The sequence below is a fragment of the Tetrahymena thermophila genome (assembly GCF_000189635.1).
Source record: "Tetrahymena thermophila SB210 genomic scaffold scf_8254502, whole genome shotgun sequence".
Lineage (NCBI taxonomy): Eukaryota > Ciliophora > Oligohymenophorea > Hymenostomatida > Tetrahymenidae > Tetrahymena > Tetrahymena thermophila.
The window spans coordinates 716-17908 of NW_002476277.1; the positions used below are offsets into that span (position 1 = coordinate 716).

Genomic DNA, 17193 nt, shown 5'->3' on the forward strand with positions numbered 1-17193 from the left:
AGCACCGTCATCACCAATATTATTCTATCTTTAAATATAAGAATAAATAACGAATTAAATAAATAAATATGGAGGAGAAAGGATGGTAAAAAAACTATGGCTTTCGTTAGTATTTTAGTTGTGTTGTGATGAGTAAGTAAAGAAATTCGTTATATTTTATTTGTTTTTAAGTAAATAAGTAAATAAGCAAGTTAGTAAATGACAAGCAAGCTGGCTTAATTAGCTAATAACTATGTCAAAAGCTTAAAATAATCCATTCTCAATTATTAGTTTATCAATCAATAAATTCAATTTTTACAATAAATATAGCGTCAAAGTTGTGATATTCTTGCACTAGGCTATTCCTGTGCCTAAATCTTTAGCACCGTCATCACCAATATTATTCCAACTTTAAATATAAGAATAAATAACGAATTAAATAAATAAATATGGAGGAGAAAGGATGGTAAAAAAACGATGGCTTTCGTTAGTATTTTAGTTGTGTTGTTTTGATTTTTATGTTTTTACGATTTTTTGCATTTGCAAATTTTACTTACCACCCAAAAATACTTTTTAATATACTAAATAATAAAATTTATTTATTTGTTTATTATAAATTTTAATAATAGATAATAATTTTATCTTTAATTTAAAACGCTTTTAACTTTTTATAGAAAGAAAAAATCCTTTCACAAATGATTAAATATTAAATCATTCATTATTTCTATAAAGTATAAATTGTTAATTAAATCATTTATTTGAATTCATAAGAGATAATTTTTGGATATATTATTTCAATTTAAATTAATTTTAATATAATTACCTTAAATCTATTTCGACAATATGAAATTCTGTAATTTTATACAAATCACTCATACTCTATATCTTAATCTACTTGATATCTTAAATTGGAATCTAATTTTAAGAAAGTAAAGGATCAGCATATCCGATGTTTTAAGTCTCAAAATTTTATATAGGACCTAAATAATGCTATGATAAAATTTATTTCATCTCATTTTAGTTTGATTTGAAATTTTTTGAATTTTATCCAACAATAATAGAAAGAGAAGCTCTGTTGACTCTTTCCCATACAACTAATAGTTTAATAAATTTAAATATTTCAGTGTCTCGCTTAATATTTATTTTTTATTTTTTGAATGGCTCATCATATTATTTTAAAGTCATAGTCATGAAAGTATATCCTTCTTTTTCTTTCAAAATTAAGTAATTGTCAAGCAAAGATAACAATAAACCAACTGAGTAAGAATCAGACTGAAAATAAAAATTTATTATATTTATTTATAAATTGTAATAAAAATAATTACTTTTTTAGAGTATATCTTATTTTCATGTTCTTTTTTAGTTAAAATTTCAGGTGCCATGTACCCTATATTTCCTACCCACTAAAAATATATTAAAATTTTTTGCTATTTTCATAGTAACTAAATAATTTACATCTAAAATTTCAATCTATTCACAATTTTTTTCAAGTTAAGCTGATAATCCAAAATCGCCTAATTTCAAAATGATTAAATTATTTTTAAAAATTAAAAATTAACAGATTAATTACATAGTTTGATTTAAAGTTAATTTCCATCCAAACAAACCAAAAAATTGTCAGGTTTAATATCTCTATGAATAATATTGAAACAATGAATATAATTGACAGAGTCAATTATTTGGAGTGCAATATTCAATTTTTCTTCATCACTAAATTCTCCTTCTTTTGCTTATCTTTCAAGATAATCCTAAAGTGAACCTTTTTACAATAAATGATAGGATAAAATGATTATACATTATAACCTCAATAATAAATGTATAGCTTATTACTGGCTATAGCCTAATTTACTACCTTAATAATTTAAGTAGTAAATTTAAAATTTAGATTTAATTGAATAAAAAATTAAAATATTTGCAATGTTATAATTAAAATATAAATTTACATGAACACTTTTCTAATTCAAATACTACATATTTTTCAGGTGCTGTAACTTTTTCTATGACATAATTGTCATATAACTAGACTACTAATGGAGTTTTTAACTGCTACATTATTCTAATTTCATTTTAAATTGTTTGTTCATTTACAATCTTTTGTATTTTTAGTACTATTTCCTTGTTGCTCAACTCAACTTTTTTTGTGGATAATACCATACCAAAGCTTCCAAAGCTAAGAATTTGGAAATTATTCACATACTTCTTATCTTCATATAGACTTTTTAATAGTTTGGATAGTATTTCTACTTTTGTAAATTGTTGATTAGTATCTTTATTCTTTATTTTTGAATCTGTATTGTCAAGCAATATCTGTGCATACTCCTCAAATTAAGTTTGCTTTGTAAAAATATTGTTATCAAAAACTTAAAATTAATAATTTGGAAAGAATTTAAAATAGAAATATTATTTTTTTTTTACATTTTTTTGAAGCTCATTCATTCTATTGAATATTTATTATGCTTACTATGGAATTTGTTCCTATCATTAAAAAAGTCATAGTTAATATGAATTGTTTATAAGAAGTAATTTAATTTTTTAGTAAGTGCAAAAAAAAAGAGTGTTTTTAGTGTATTTTTACTAATTTTTTTAGCTAAATAAAAGAAATAAATTAGTACAGAATCCATCAATTTTAAAATTAAAAATAAAAATCTAGAAACATAAAATAAAATATTCCTTTTAATTAAAAATCAAAATGTTAATATTTTGATTATTAAGATAAATTTGAGATGTAGATTTAGTTTATATTATATTTTAATTAATCATAATTAATAACATGATTAAAGTTATGTTTCATGAAACAAATATTTTTTTACATGAAAAATAAAGGGGGGGGAGGATTTTACTTTTTAAATTTAGAATTAGGGTAGAATAGTGTGTTAATAGCATTATTTATAATGTATTTACCCACTATAATTGGTGCTACCCCTCCTACTCTTGTTTTTATTTACCATTTCTATTTGTTTGGTTTTACTTTTCTTTTTCAGGGATTTTTTGATTGTAAGAAATAAAGTTTTTTTTCAAATTTTTTTATAATAATTTTTTGCTTTTTAAATTTTTTATTTTAAGATAAATATTTTTATTAAATTGGATTTTATTATCAAAAAGTAAAGTCTTAAATTAAATTAAATGATTAATTAGAATATCCAGATAAAAATTGGTAAATGCATTTATTACTTCTAATATCATAGAGGTGAGTGTGAATTTCAGTGGTTTTCCATGAAGCTTAATAAGCTCAGAAAGTAGATCTCCTGAAGATGTCCTTTCCAAATAATTTGGTTTTAAGCAAATCTTCGCTATTTAAAAAATATTAGAATTTCTATCAATCTAATACTTTGAAGCTATTGCTTTTCCTTAGTAAATCTCTTCTTTTGTAAAAGAGTCAATCCAATTTTCATTTAGCACTTTTAGATTATCGAGCTCAAGTAAAACTAATCCTAGAGAAAAGAGGTCCGACTTTTAAACATTAAAATTAAATTAAAAATTTAAAGATTATTTTTGTTTAAAAACCTGAATTCTAGATTATCCTTTTTCTATCTCAGGAGCGAAGTAAGCTTCAGTTCCTTTCTATAAATTAAAATAATGTAAGATTATTTTTAAATAAAATTTTGATTTTAACCTTTGATATGTAGTGACTTTTCGATTTCGTTACTGCAGATGCAAATCCTAAATCACCTTGATTTTAAATAATTTTTTAAATTGATAACTTTTGCAAAAATTAAAATTTTTTACAGAGCTTGATGGTAAATCCATAAGTTTGAGAAGGGCAAACTAAGAAATTGTGAGGTTTGATGTCTCTGTGCATGATATTTTTGACGTGAAGGTTATTCAACCCTTCTAACATTTGAATAGCTATTATTTCCTTTATTTCTTTAGAGGGTAGCTATGCATTCCTTAAAAAATCGAAGAGCTGTTTTAGATTTTCTATTCATAAAATACAAATTTACATTATTTAAGAAATAAAAGAAAAATGTTCAAAAATATTTGATATTTAAAATTAAAAACTGGTTTTAATGAAAAAATCTATACTAATTAAAATTAATTATCAAAAATATTAGATTTAATTATATAATTTAAGCTAGTTTTGTTGAATTTTTTTTATTATTTATCAAATTAAAATATTAAATAAAAATTTAATTTTGATTAATTAATTTTTATTTGATATTTAAATTTATTTTTTAATTAATAATTTAATTTAAATATTTTTTAATGAAACATTTGTTTAATTTAATTTATGTAAATTTTATTCATGAAATATTGTGATTTTTATATTGGTGAAAAATATTATAAAATTTTTATTAATTAATCTTCTAGAAGATTTAATTAAGAAACCTCCTAAAATTCAATGAAAATTTAATTAAAAAATCCTTAACAGTGGGGAATTAAAAATTAAAAGTAATTAAATTTTATAAAATAAAAAATTCTATTATATTTTATAAATTAATTAAATCTGCTTAACGCAAATCTACTTTTCTTCAAATTTAATCAAATCCAAAAAGACTTAGAAAAATTATGAAATTGATATTTTTAAAATGGAGGAAATTCAATTATCATAAAGGCGATAAAAAATAAAATAGAATCATATTCTATGAGCTTCTTCATAATTTTTTAAAAATTGGGGAAGCGAAAAAAAAAATGGATGAAAAATAAAAATGATGAATACGCTAGCAAAGCTCCATTTCCATCACAAAATAGGACTTCTCATCTGTCAAGACGACTTTTTCATTACCATCTTCATCCTCTTCTACATCTTCTTCCATTAAATAGAAGCAATCAAAAACATTTACCAAAAAATCAGATTAGCTGAACTTCTGAAGCATTTCATATTCTTTTTTCATAGATTCGATGCCATTTTTGTCCTCTTTGTTCGTACATGTTAGGAATTTAAGGGCAACAATTCGATTTTCCTTAGTGTTCTAAGCTCTTAAGACGAGAGCGTAAGCACCACTGCTTAAGTACTCAAAATTTGAGAATTATTTTTTCTGGCTGAACATCAATTTGATTATTTCTTTCAAACTGGCCTTTTGAATCAGGCAATCCTTGGAGATTTTTTCTGAAATTGTTTTGACTAATTAGCTTTATAATGCTTTGGACATTTTTGCTATTGATTAACGCTATGCGATTGGGGGGGGAGGGGTTGGCTGGGTTACTAACTTACTAAGAGTAGGCAGAGAGGTTTGCTTTTTTACTAAAAACAGGTGTTTTTATATTGATGTGAAAACTATTATGCAAAAGTGATTTTGAGTATCACTATTTATAGTGATTAATTCAAAGAAATTTGATTAATTTAGCCGATAAAAAAAAGCCTTATCAAGAAGAAGTTTTAATTAGTTTTCAAATATACTAACATCTATTCAATTATATCGTTAAATATTCGCGTACAAATTAAAAATTAATATTATTTTTATTTTATAAAAATAAAATTATATATTGAATTATTGTATTGAAATATACTTAATTTTAAAATACAAAATAATAGTTATTTTTATAATAAAAAGAATGAACTGTATTTGATGATAAAATAAATTTATTTTATTTTATTTAATTGGTAAGTGTAACATAAATTAAAATTAAAAAAGTAAATAGGTTTAAAAATTTTAATTTTCATAATTATTTAAAATAAAATAGTAATAAGAAATTTAGTATTTAATTCTAATGAATATTAATACTTCAAAGAAACTCAAATATAGTTATTAAAACCTTGATGAGCTAAATCCTAATCGCTTTACACTATTTTAGCTGCCATGGATGTTAAATTAGGCTAGATGACAAACAGTGGTAGAAATTTATTCACTAAACATGTGCATACTTAGATTAGTTTCTTTCTGCTCTTTATTTTTTTTGATTACTTTGGTGGAACAAAATTTCAGGCTAAAATTGAAGAATTATGTGAATGAATGAATAATAATTAATTGAAAAGCACTTTTATTTTCATACAAAAATATCTATCTATGTTAATTAATTAATTTCTAAGGAAAAAGTTTTGACTGATATATCAATATACTAATATCTTTTGCAAGATATTTTTTTCTTTCGCAAAAACAGCCAACAAGCAGTTTAAAGTAGTCAACCAATTATTTGAATTTTTTTTAATAAATTTCATAATAAACCTTATCTAAAACAACCTATTTGCTATTTGTAGGATTTTTTCTCTTTGAATAATATTTTTTTAAAAATGCTTCCTAAAATACAAGCAAATAAATATTATTTTCTTAATCATATTTCATATTGGAGCTCTAATCTATATTAAAATTGGATTATAGATGAGTGAATATATTTAAACCTCAACATTTTTTATACAAATATAATACTTAAAACTTGAATATGCATTAAAATTATAGTTGTATAGCTAAAAGCCATAAAGTTTGTTATTAATTTAATATACTTAAATGAACAATTTCATTTTCGTAGCACTAGCTAAGACATATTTTGTTTATTATTTTGTCGTATTGCTGCATGAATGCGCGTAGAATAATTTTAATATACTTCACATATAGCATATATCTATCTAATAATTAAATATAAAAATTATTAAAAGTTAAATATATTTAACATTAATTTTCATCAATATTTATATAAAATGTACTTTCTAAGAAATTAAAATATTATAAATTAAATAAATAAAAGTTAAAATAAATATAATTATTTATAAAAATAACAAATATAAATTTAAAAATATACTCATATTTAAGGATATAAGGAAAATAATTATTTCAAAATTTTTCCTCCTTAAATAAAAATTCTCGTTAAATTCAAATCCTCATTAAATATGCGTACCCAAGTATTTATAATTTTATTATAAATTAAAAAGAAAAGTTTATTTTTAGGAATAAAAAAATCATGTTCATTAATTACCAGTGATCAAGTATTTTTAAAATAACAAATTGCAATAATATTTAGAATTTAATAGCTCAAATTTGAATAAAATAAAATTATTATTAAGTAGAATATTTTTAATTAAAGCAATAAAGAAAAGCATTCAACTTAAAATTAAAATTAAAGATATTTCAATTTTTTTTAATTAAATCAGTTATTTGAAAAAGCTCAAAAATTAGGTCTAGATGATAAATATATGTGAAAAAAGATATCATAATTAGGCACCTACATCTCTATAATTTCAATATTTTCAAATTTTAAATATAAAAATTGTAAAGATAGATATTGAAAACAAAAGGAAATATTTGGATCAAGAAGAAAAAAATATAATCCAATTTATTAATTCTAATTATCAGGAGTTCGTTTATAATATATACATTTAAAATAAGCTGTAATATATTTTTTTAAGTTAAAACTAGCTATTTACAAAGTTATTAATTAATATTTAAAAAACAATCTCTCTTAATTAAAAAAATTATTTGATCTCATAACCTCTTTATTAATTAAAATCCTTCCATTTTAAATATAATTTTGTACTTAAGTTTTAATAATAATTAGCTAATTTTTTGTTAGATTTTTAATTTGATTTTCTAAGAAAAAAATGATGTAATAGATTTAATTCTTTGATAATTTGGCAACTGTAGTTTATTATTTACTTATATTATTTATTAATTAATTTATTTTTTAACAATAAAAGTTTGCAGGCTCTTCTCTTTAAAATCATATTAATCTAAGTGTTGATTTCAAGTATATATAAAAAGATATTTTAGTTTGATAATTAATTATTCAAAATTTTATATAATTATATTTTTATTTTTAAATAGTTATTCAAGTTTTCAGGTAAAAGAAGCTATTTAATTAAGCTCGTCTTTAGCTAAATGCATTAATCTTTTGAAATTGGAACTATTACTTGAGTAAAAACTGTTTTTTTTATCATTATTGAATAAAAATATAATAAAATATACTATTTTTTTATTGATTTGTGTTAGATTCCTTATATTAAAAATTTTTTCTCTTTTAAAATTAAATGTTAGATTTAATTTTTTATTAAGTATTTTCTAAATACTTATCAAATTATAATTTATAAAATTAAAAAAAAAGTAATAATAAATTTGGTTCTTAAGGTGCATCAACCATAGGAAATTCCATAGCAAATTGTTCTAAGCTTTAAGATTTGATTATTAGCTTAAAGTAAAAGCTTTTTATTTTTTTAATTATTTATTTTATTTTAAAGAAAAATAGTTCTATTGAATTTTATTTTTAACAATAAAAATATTATAAGAGACAATTATGTTGGCAATGAAGGTATAGCAAGCTTGTGTTCTTCTTTAGTAGCCTGTAATCAACTTTCAAATTTAAAACTAGAACTTAAGTAAAAATCACTTCTTAATTTTTTATTTAATTTTTATTTTAATTAAAAAATGATCATAAAATTGAAAATCTTTTATTAAGATGAAAGAAAATAATTTATTTTATTTTTTTTAAAGGAGTAATCTAATTAGTGCTAAGGGTGCATCAGAATTAGGTATTTTTATTGCTAAATGCACTAATCTTTAACAATTAAACCTAGATCTCTTGTAACAATAATTTATAAGCTTTTGAGATTAATATTTCAATTTCTAAAAATTAATTTAAGATAGCAAGCAAATTCCTTAATTTAATTACATCTGATTTTTTACTTAATAATTTGAGGAGGGGTTTAAACCTATTACCCAGTATTTTAAATTTGAAATTAAATAAATTTTATTTAAATAGAAAATTTAAAGGTAATATTTTAACCTTACTTTTTGCCTCCTCTCTTCTCCACTTTCCCATCTTTTTTAATTTTTATTTTGTAATATTATATAAATTATTACTAAATTTATATTTTAAAATATTAAGTGCAAATAAAATCGGAGCTGAGGGTGCATAAAGCCTAGGCTTTAGTTTAAAAAACTGCTCTAAAATAACTAAACTGGATCTTAATCTTTAGTAAAAAAATATAGATTATTTTATTTTTGTAGTTGATGAAGATTAATTTGGATAAAAGCAAAATAAAATATGTTTAGTTTATTGCTTATTTAATATTTTTTAACTTCTTATTTTTCAAAAATATAATTCAAAATATTTATTTTTAAATTTAAAAGCAACAACTTTATTTAAAGTGAGGGTGCAAAATAATTATGTTCTGGATTAGCATAATGCAACAATCTTTCAACTTTGAGAATTTGCCTTGAGTAAAGCAGTTTGTTTGTTTGTATGTTTATTTATTTATAAATCTTCTATTTATTTAAATGAATTAAAGAAAACATTAAAAAAGTTTAATTATTTTAAATTTATATTTCATTTTTTGCTTTTACTTATTACTTTATTAATTTAAACTTAAGATTATGGTTCTATAATGATACATAATGTGTCAATTTTTTTTCTTTTTATTTTAGCAATTCTAATTATTGATATTTTTAATTTATATTTACTTATAGTAACAATAAAATTGGTGATTAGGGAATATCTGACTTAAGTTTATCTTTAGCTAATTGCACTAATCTCTCGAATTTAAGTCTGAATGCTATGTAAAAATTGTTTTTATTTGTTTTTTGAATTTAACCTAATTTTATTAATAATTATTTTTATATTTCACTCATGTTTACTGTATAAGACCTTATTTTATTACATATCTTACTCTTAAATTTATTTTTTTGCTTTTTTCTAATAAACTCTTTTTTTTTATAAAATTTAAGAAAAAATCAAATTCTGACTAATGGTGCAATCGGTTTAGCTTCTGGCTTGTCAAAATGCTCAAATCTAACAGTTTTATTGCTTAACCTTGAGTAAAAATTTTTATTTGCTTTAGATTTTTGTTGTATTGATTATAAATTTATGCATAAATTATGCAAACAAAATAATTTTGCTTTTTTTGCTAGTGTTTGATTTCATTTTATAAGTGGCTTTAAGCGATTTTATTTCTTCTTAAAATGAAATATTTAACTATTTTAAATTTATTAAAAATTATTAGAAGCAAAAATCCTAATAACTCACTCATTTAATAAAAATAAGAAATATATATTTAAATTTATAATCTATTTAATCAACTTATACATTTCTTATTAACTATCTCTTTTTAATATTTTACCTTTTATTTGTATTATTGATTTTTAAATGTTAAAGTATAAATGAAATCGATGATGAGGGTATTTCTGAATTAGGTTTTGCTTTTGTAAAATGTATTAAACTCCATAGCTTGCGTCTTTACCTTCTGTAAAAAAATGCTTTTTGGTTTTTCTTATTTTTCAACTCTTTACAAAAATGATAATCTAAATTAAATACTTAATTAATTATTCACACATTTGCTTTATATTTTGTTGCTCATTTATTTTTTAATTTTAAATTGATGTTTTATCTCTTAACTTACATTTTTTTAATTAATATTTTTATTTAGAAAATTAATAATTATTTTATTTTATTTAATAGTAATAATGAAATTAGTGACAAGGGAATTTTAAGTTTACATTCTTCATTAGCAAATTGCTTTAATCTTTCAGAATTAAGTCTTTTCTTGAGGTATAGTCTTTATTTATTTACAATTGATTCTTTTATTCATAATAGAAAACTAATATAAAAATAAATAAATAAATAAATAAATAAATAAAGAAAGAAAGAAAGAAAGAAATAATATAAACTAATATTTTATTTTTTATTTAATTCATTTTATTTCATAATGACTAATTTTTTTTATAAAGTAAAAATAAAGTGAAATAAGCATCATCAAGAGAATTAAGAAATAAATTTCTTAAGTTAAAAAGAATAGTTGTTAAAGCCTATGATATCTGATTTATTTAAAAGAAAGCAAATAAATAAATAATTTAACATTTATGTTTTCTTTCTATGAAAAATATCTTTATGCATTCAATCATACTTATAAATAAAATAATCAAAATAAATATGCGCAGTAAATATAATTTATGTTAGCTTATTTAAAAATATTTACAAATTTAACATTTAATCATCAAATTGCTATCTTGAGAATTACAATAGATTATATTACAGAAAAAATATTAATATTTTAAGATATTTCAAATATCTTTATAATTTATCTAAAAAATATCAAATTTCATATTAATCAATTAATATTTTCTTATGCTAAAATTTAAAAACAAAATTAAAGAAAATTTCAGCAAAATCAATTTATAAAAAAATCAACAATTTATTTACTTTCAAATATCTGTTAATTTATTTTTGTTTAATAACATAAAATAATACCGTAAATTCTTTCTTAAACATTCCTTCAATTATTAAGAGTTTATCTGAAATTTAGTAAATGTTAATAAATGGTATTTTCACTCAAAATACAGAAAGTAATTTTCAAATATGAAAAAACTAAGTATGTTTGTTGTTAAAAAAAAAAGTATATTTATAATTTTAGTACTTTTAAATACTTTTTTAGATGAATATACTTAACTGTTTAAATATTATTTTTCAATAAATCATATTAATTTAACTTTGAATTTATTATAATCACTTTATAAATCTCTTATGAAATTTTTTATTTTCTTTTTAAATTCAAATAATTTTATTTCTAGAATTAGCAATAATTATAATTTAAACTATAAATTTTTTAAAACAAGTAGTTAATTCGTTTTTTATTTTTAAAGGTTAATTAAAATCATCAAAATTCTTTTTGCTAGATATTTAAAATAATTTAAATATTTATTTTAAAATTTTATTGATTCTAAAATTAATATGAAATAATTAAAAGTTTTCCATGCATTAAAAAACAACTTAACATAACAAAATATTTATAGAGCATAAGACAGACACCTATTAATATGTAGTTTATTAATTTTTGAATGCAAACATATTATTTTCTATAAATATCAAAAAAAAAATCTATTTATTAAAATAGGTAAGATAATTAGATAAATACATTTTGATTGTGTCAATAATCTATCTAAATATTTAGTTTACATTGATCTATAAAATAAAGTCAATAATAGTTCTATTAACTAAAAATAAACATTAAATTCATTTATAATTGAGAGTTTTTAATTCTTGAAATGAATTCACTAAGTCTATCTATTATACTTATTTTTGAAAACTCTTATTTACTAATAAGCTTGTAATAATAAGATAATTATTTTCTCAAAAAATATTTTTTTCACCAAGATTTATAAATAAACATTTTTTTATTATGACTTAGGTAAATAACTTTCAATTATTTTTAGACTAAAAAAGTAGATTAGTGTATTTAAAAGGTATCTAAATTAATTTTTTTGTTAAAGCGGATAACATATTTAAACAGAATTATTTATTATTTACTGACTTATTTGAGTTCATGTACTTTTTAATCAAAGAATAATTAATATTTTAATTTGAATTTTAATTTTCTGTATTTACTTGTATTCCTTATACTTGTAGTACCTTGGTAATATTCTAAATTACTAAAAGTTTGATGTCTTTACTCTATTCACTAGAATTTTAAATTTATGAGAAGATGGCAAGATTATTAGTATTTATGGTATATTTCATAGAATATTTATTTTAGTTACTTATAACTAGTTGTTTAAAAAAGTATTTTGGATTTTTAAAGAGTAAAAGACAAATATCTTTTAAAAATATTAAAAAAAATTTAAATAATAAATAATTTCTAATTATATATCTATCTATTTATAATTTATTCATTCATTAGATTAAATTATTAATCTTTAAAGACTATATTTGTATTACTTAATCTTACTACAGAAATTTTAGTAAGTAATTTTTTTAATTTAGATCTTTTATCTTCTTTTTTAAATCCAGTAAATATGTTTGATTTATATTTTATTTGAAAGCTACCCTAAGAAAATCTTTTAATACTTATAAAAATAGGTTTGTTATTTATTTTCTTTACTTTTTAATAAAATATTTTTTAGTATTTTAGCATGATATATAGAAATCCAACCAACTTTTTATTAAGTTTTCATTTTTTTTCTATTTTTAGATTAAAATAATAGTTCTATCTATATTAATTAAGTATCGATTTTGTAATAGTAAATTAAAATAAATGAATCAACCAGTAAATAATTGTTTGTGCTACTATAAATTCTTAAATAAAATTTCCCTCTTTTTCATCAATAAGCTATGCATAGTTACATATAAAAGCAAGACATAAGTATGGTTTTTTAGATAATTTTTAAATTAAAATAAAAAGTAAAATACCTAAAAAAGAAGCTTTGAATATGAATAAAATTACGATTCTAATTTTACTAACAATTTCATTAGTAAATACTCAATAAGAGGACTAATTGCCTGTGAACACTTATTTGGATGACGAAATTGACATTGATGAAATACTTCCTAAGGACTACTTTGAAACTTTTGAAGAAAAATATGGACACAGAAAACTATAGAATTTAGAACCTTAGCCTATTAGAATTACACTAGATTTCGAAGAACTTGATAATCCTTAGAATGGAGATGGAGTAACGCCAAATATAAAAGAATACATATAAAAAATTATGTATGCTGCTCAAACATATTTGAATAAACTCATTAAAGTATATCCTAGATAAAAGCCTAACAAACATGCTTGGAATAGTGATAAATGCTACGATGTTAAATTGAATAACTAAATAAAAACAGTTGGTATTGATAACTCTGACTTGCATATCATCGTCACCTACTAAAATTAAAAAAATATCACTTAATTAGCTAATGCAAGTAAAAAAATTTAATTTTTTTTAATTATCATGTTTGTAAATATTTTTAACTATTTAATTAGTTTGGTGCTCATTAGATCCATAGCCTAATATTGGAAGAGTCAAGTTCAATATTGGTACAATGGACATTAATGAATCCTCTACTTAATCTTTCTAGAATAACTTCTCTACGGCTTTGCATGAAATTCTCCATATTTTAGGTTTCTCATAAGGTGGGTTCCATTGCTGGATTGATCCTGACACAGGCAGCCCTTATGGATGGTAAAACAAATTCAAGATGCACAAAATAGAAAGAAGATGGTAAACAGATAATGTAACTAAGATATTTACCAAAAATTTATTGAAAACTGCTAGAAACTATTATAACTGTCCTTCTATTGATGGTATGTATCTTGAAAACTAAGGTGGATCTGGTTCTAAGGGTTCTCACTGGGAAAGAGATTTAGTTAATAATGAATTTATGACAGCTAGTATTGTTTATAATACATATACTATTTCAGAATTCACTGCTGCGCTACTTTTAGATACAGGTTTTTATGCTGAAATCAATACTAATCTACTCATGCCTATTTATTGGGGTAAGAATAAAGGATGTGATTTTTTCAATAACTCCTGCAATACTGGAAAATATTTCCCTGAATTCCCAGATGATAGTGAAAAGGAATCGTGCGATTTCTTTTCTTAAGGTATCGGTTAGCTCTAAAATTATGATTACTTCTCTTAGTGCAAAACAATCTCTTCCTATTCAAACTCTCGCTGCTAATCAGATTCATTTAAACCTAATGAAAAATTGAGATAAAATACAGGGGAAGGATCAAGATGCTTTAGATCAAATGCAAACATCAAAGGACTTGACGTTTTAGATATGAATGGTAGATGCTTTAAGGCTTAATGTGCAGATGATTTATCCTCGATTAAAGTTAATATTTGGGGAGATGAGTATGTTACTTGCTAATATCCAAATTAAGTCATTAATTTAGCAGATTAAACTAAAACTACATAAGGTACTATGAGATGTCCACATGATTTTGATTTATTTTGCAATTTCCCTAAATCGTGTCCTAATAATTGCTCTAATAACGGTGTCTGTAATAATGGCTACTGCATGTGTCTCAAAGGATATGCTGGTATTGATTGCTCTAAAAGATGTGGTGAAGGCTAAGTTTGGGATGGTGCTCGCTGTGTATATAATTGCCCTTCTGGATAATTCAAAAACTTTGACAATACTTGCAAATCGACTTGTCCTTACAAATAATATGGAGATAAATCCACTGGTAATTGCACTCTATGTTCATCTAACTGCTCTTCCTGCTATGGCCCTTCTCCTAATGAATGTCTTTCTTGCAAGGAAGGATATTCTCTTTAAAGAAACTAATGCGTTGATCTTACTTGCCACCCTAGTTGCCAATAATGCTCTGGTCCTTATTCAAATCAGTGCACTTCTTGCTCTGCTGGTTATTATTTGGACTCTAGAAAAACTTGCTAACCATGTTAACATCCTTGTGAAAATTGTTATAACTCAGCTTCAGAGTGCACTTCTTGTGGAGAAGGATACGAAATGGATAAGTTTAGCGGAAAATGTGTTTCAATTTATACATGTGATAGCTCTTGTCTTGAGTGCTCAGCTTATAGAGACCCAACAAAATGTACATCTTGTAGGGATGGCTTTTTCCTCAATGACTATGGTAGATGCTAAAAATGTGATGAATCTTGCGCTACATGCTCTGAAAGAGAGAATAAATGTATAAAATGTAGTGATGGGTGGGAATACGATGCATATTATTAAAGATGTATTATGAATTGCCATAAAAGTTGTGATACATGTACAGTTCGTGATGATCCTACAGCTTGCAAAAGGTGTGCTTTCAATTACATAATGTAAAATAAACTATGTGTTAAATGTGATAAAAGTTGCTATGGATGCAAAGATGACCCTAAAAAATGTCATTATTGTGCTGATGGATACAAATTTGACTCAAATAATTAAACTTGCATTCCAAAGTGCAGGACTGATGAATTTGAAGATAGAACTGGTAACTGCTAAAAGTGCAAGTCTCCTTGCGCTACTTGCAAATATTATTAAGAACACTGTACTAGTTGCTTAGCTGGTTATACATACAATCCTTAGTATAAATCTTGTTAGGTTACAAGAAACGCTTGTCATGAAAGTTGTGCTTAATGTAATAGATATGATGATCCTAATTCTTGCACACTATGTAGTAAAGGAAAGTATCTGTAGTCTGGAAGATGTTTATCCTGTAGTGATAAATGCTAATCTTGTGAAGGAGATGCTAACGTTTGCACTTCTTGTAAAAAGAATGAGTTCCTGTAAAATAACGAATGCATCAAATGCCATAGCTCTTGTCTGACCTGCTCTGGAATTTCAACAAATTGCACTTCTTGTGAAACTGGTTTCTCAAAAGATCCTATGACCGGTGTTTGTGTTGACAGCACACCTGTTTGTAAAAGTGACGAATACTTGGACAGATATAATAAATGTTAAAAATGCTACTCACCATGTTCATCTTGTTTCTTCTATCCTAACAGATGTACAAGTTGTATTTCTGGCTACAAATTCAACTCTTAAACATTTTCTTGCGAATACGATTATCCTACATGTAAAGATGGGTAATACTTAGATGCTAATAATAATTGCTAGCTTTGTGATTCATCATGTGCTACTTGCATTTAAACATCCACAAGATGTAACAGTTGTAAATCTGGCTTTGTTCTTTCAAGATATACTTGCTTACCCTCTAGCTGTTAAGATGGATTTTTCATGAATTAATAAGGGAGATGCTTATAATGTAGTGAATCTTGCACTAAATGTGTAAACAATTAAGATAATTGTATTGAATGTGCCAGAGGATACACTCTAGATAAAGCAACTTAAAAATGTATAAGAAGATAAAAGAAATAACAATGTCATCCTTCATGTAAGAATTGTAGCTCACCTAATAATGATTCTGCCTGCTTATCATGCAAAGATGGTCATTATTTAAATAACAGAAGTTAATGTCTTCAATGTGATAATTCTTGTTTAACGTGTGACAGGTATTCAGATTATTGTACTTCATGCTAATAAGGTTTTAGTTTAGACAAAATTTAAGGTAAATGTATTCCTACATGTAGAGCAGATTAGTTTTTAGATGTTTATGATAACTAATGCAAATCATGTGAACACCCTTGCTAAAGTTGCTAATATTATGCTAATAGTTGTCTTAGCTGTATATCTGGATATGAGTATGATAATTAAAGATAGAGCTGCTCAATTTCTTGCTAACCTGGATAGTATGTTGATCGTGATGAAAAGTGTTAACCCTGCTCTTCTCCATGTGCAACTTGCGAATACTATGATAATAGGTGTTTGAGCTGTGTCTCTGGTTATACTTATAACAATTTCTATTGTTAAAAGAGCTCTAATAATAACTCCAGAGGCTGCCACCAATCCTGCAATACATGTACAAGAGCTATGGATCCTCGTTCATGTGATTCTTGTAGAGAAGGATATAAGTTGGTGAATGGATCCTGTTTAAAAAAGAGAGGAAACTACTCTGGACCTAATAATTGAGATTTAACTTGATTATTATTTTATATTATATAAAAATATATTATTTTTTTTTTTATGTTATTATATATATGGTAAAGATATTATTTAATATTTAAAAAT

The 17193-nt window shown here is 22.8% G+C and overlaps 3 protein-coding genes across 3 annotated transcripts; 2 read left to right on the forward strand and 1 right to left on the reverse strand. All coding sequences in view use genetic code 6, as the record gives it.

Annotated features, from left to right (window-relative positions):
* Nucleotides 1–729: 729 nt before the first annotated feature.
* Nucleotides 730–5069, reverse strand: TTHERM_01082840 (kinase domain protein; the record flags this gene model as incomplete). Its single annotated transcript, XM_001030437.2, has 11 exons — nt 730–1251; nt 1305–1382; nt 1435–1493; nt 1550–1738; nt 1923–2313; nt 2395–2454; nt 3151–3429; nt 3484–3540; nt 3593–3648; nt 3706–3897; nt 4637–5069. 11 exons carry the CDS (start codon nt 5067–5069, stop codon nt 730–732), a joined length of 2316 nt encoding a protein of 771 aa, XP_001030437.2.
* Nucleotides 5070–7450: 2381 nt separating this feature from the next.
* Nucleotides 7451–10659, forward strand: TTHERM_001082849 (hypothetical protein; the record flags this gene model as incomplete). The annotated part of the gene is made up of 13 exons (XM_012799151.1): nt 7451–7489; nt 7547–7596; nt 7674–7763; nt 7951–8040; nt 8132–8221; nt 8337–8426; nt 8731–8820; nt 8976–9065; nt 9312–9401; nt 9570–9659; nt 9997–10086; nt 10300–10389; nt 10569–10659. 13 exons carry the CDS (start codon nt 7451–7453, stop codon nt 10657–10659), a joined length of 1080 nt encoding a protein of 359 aa, XP_012654605.1.
* A 2384-nt stretch (nt 10660–13043) lies between these two features.
* On the forward strand, nt 13044–17094 carry TTHERM_01082860 (leishmanolysin family protein; the record flags this gene model as incomplete). The annotated part of the gene is made up of 2 exons (XM_001030439.1): nt 13044–13524; nt 13586–17094. The coding sequence occupies 2 exons, from the start codon at nt 13044–13046 to the stop codon at nt 17092–17094; spliced, it is 3990 nt and encodes a 1329-aa protein (XP_001030439.1).
* Nucleotides 17095–17193: the final 99 nt, after the last annotated feature.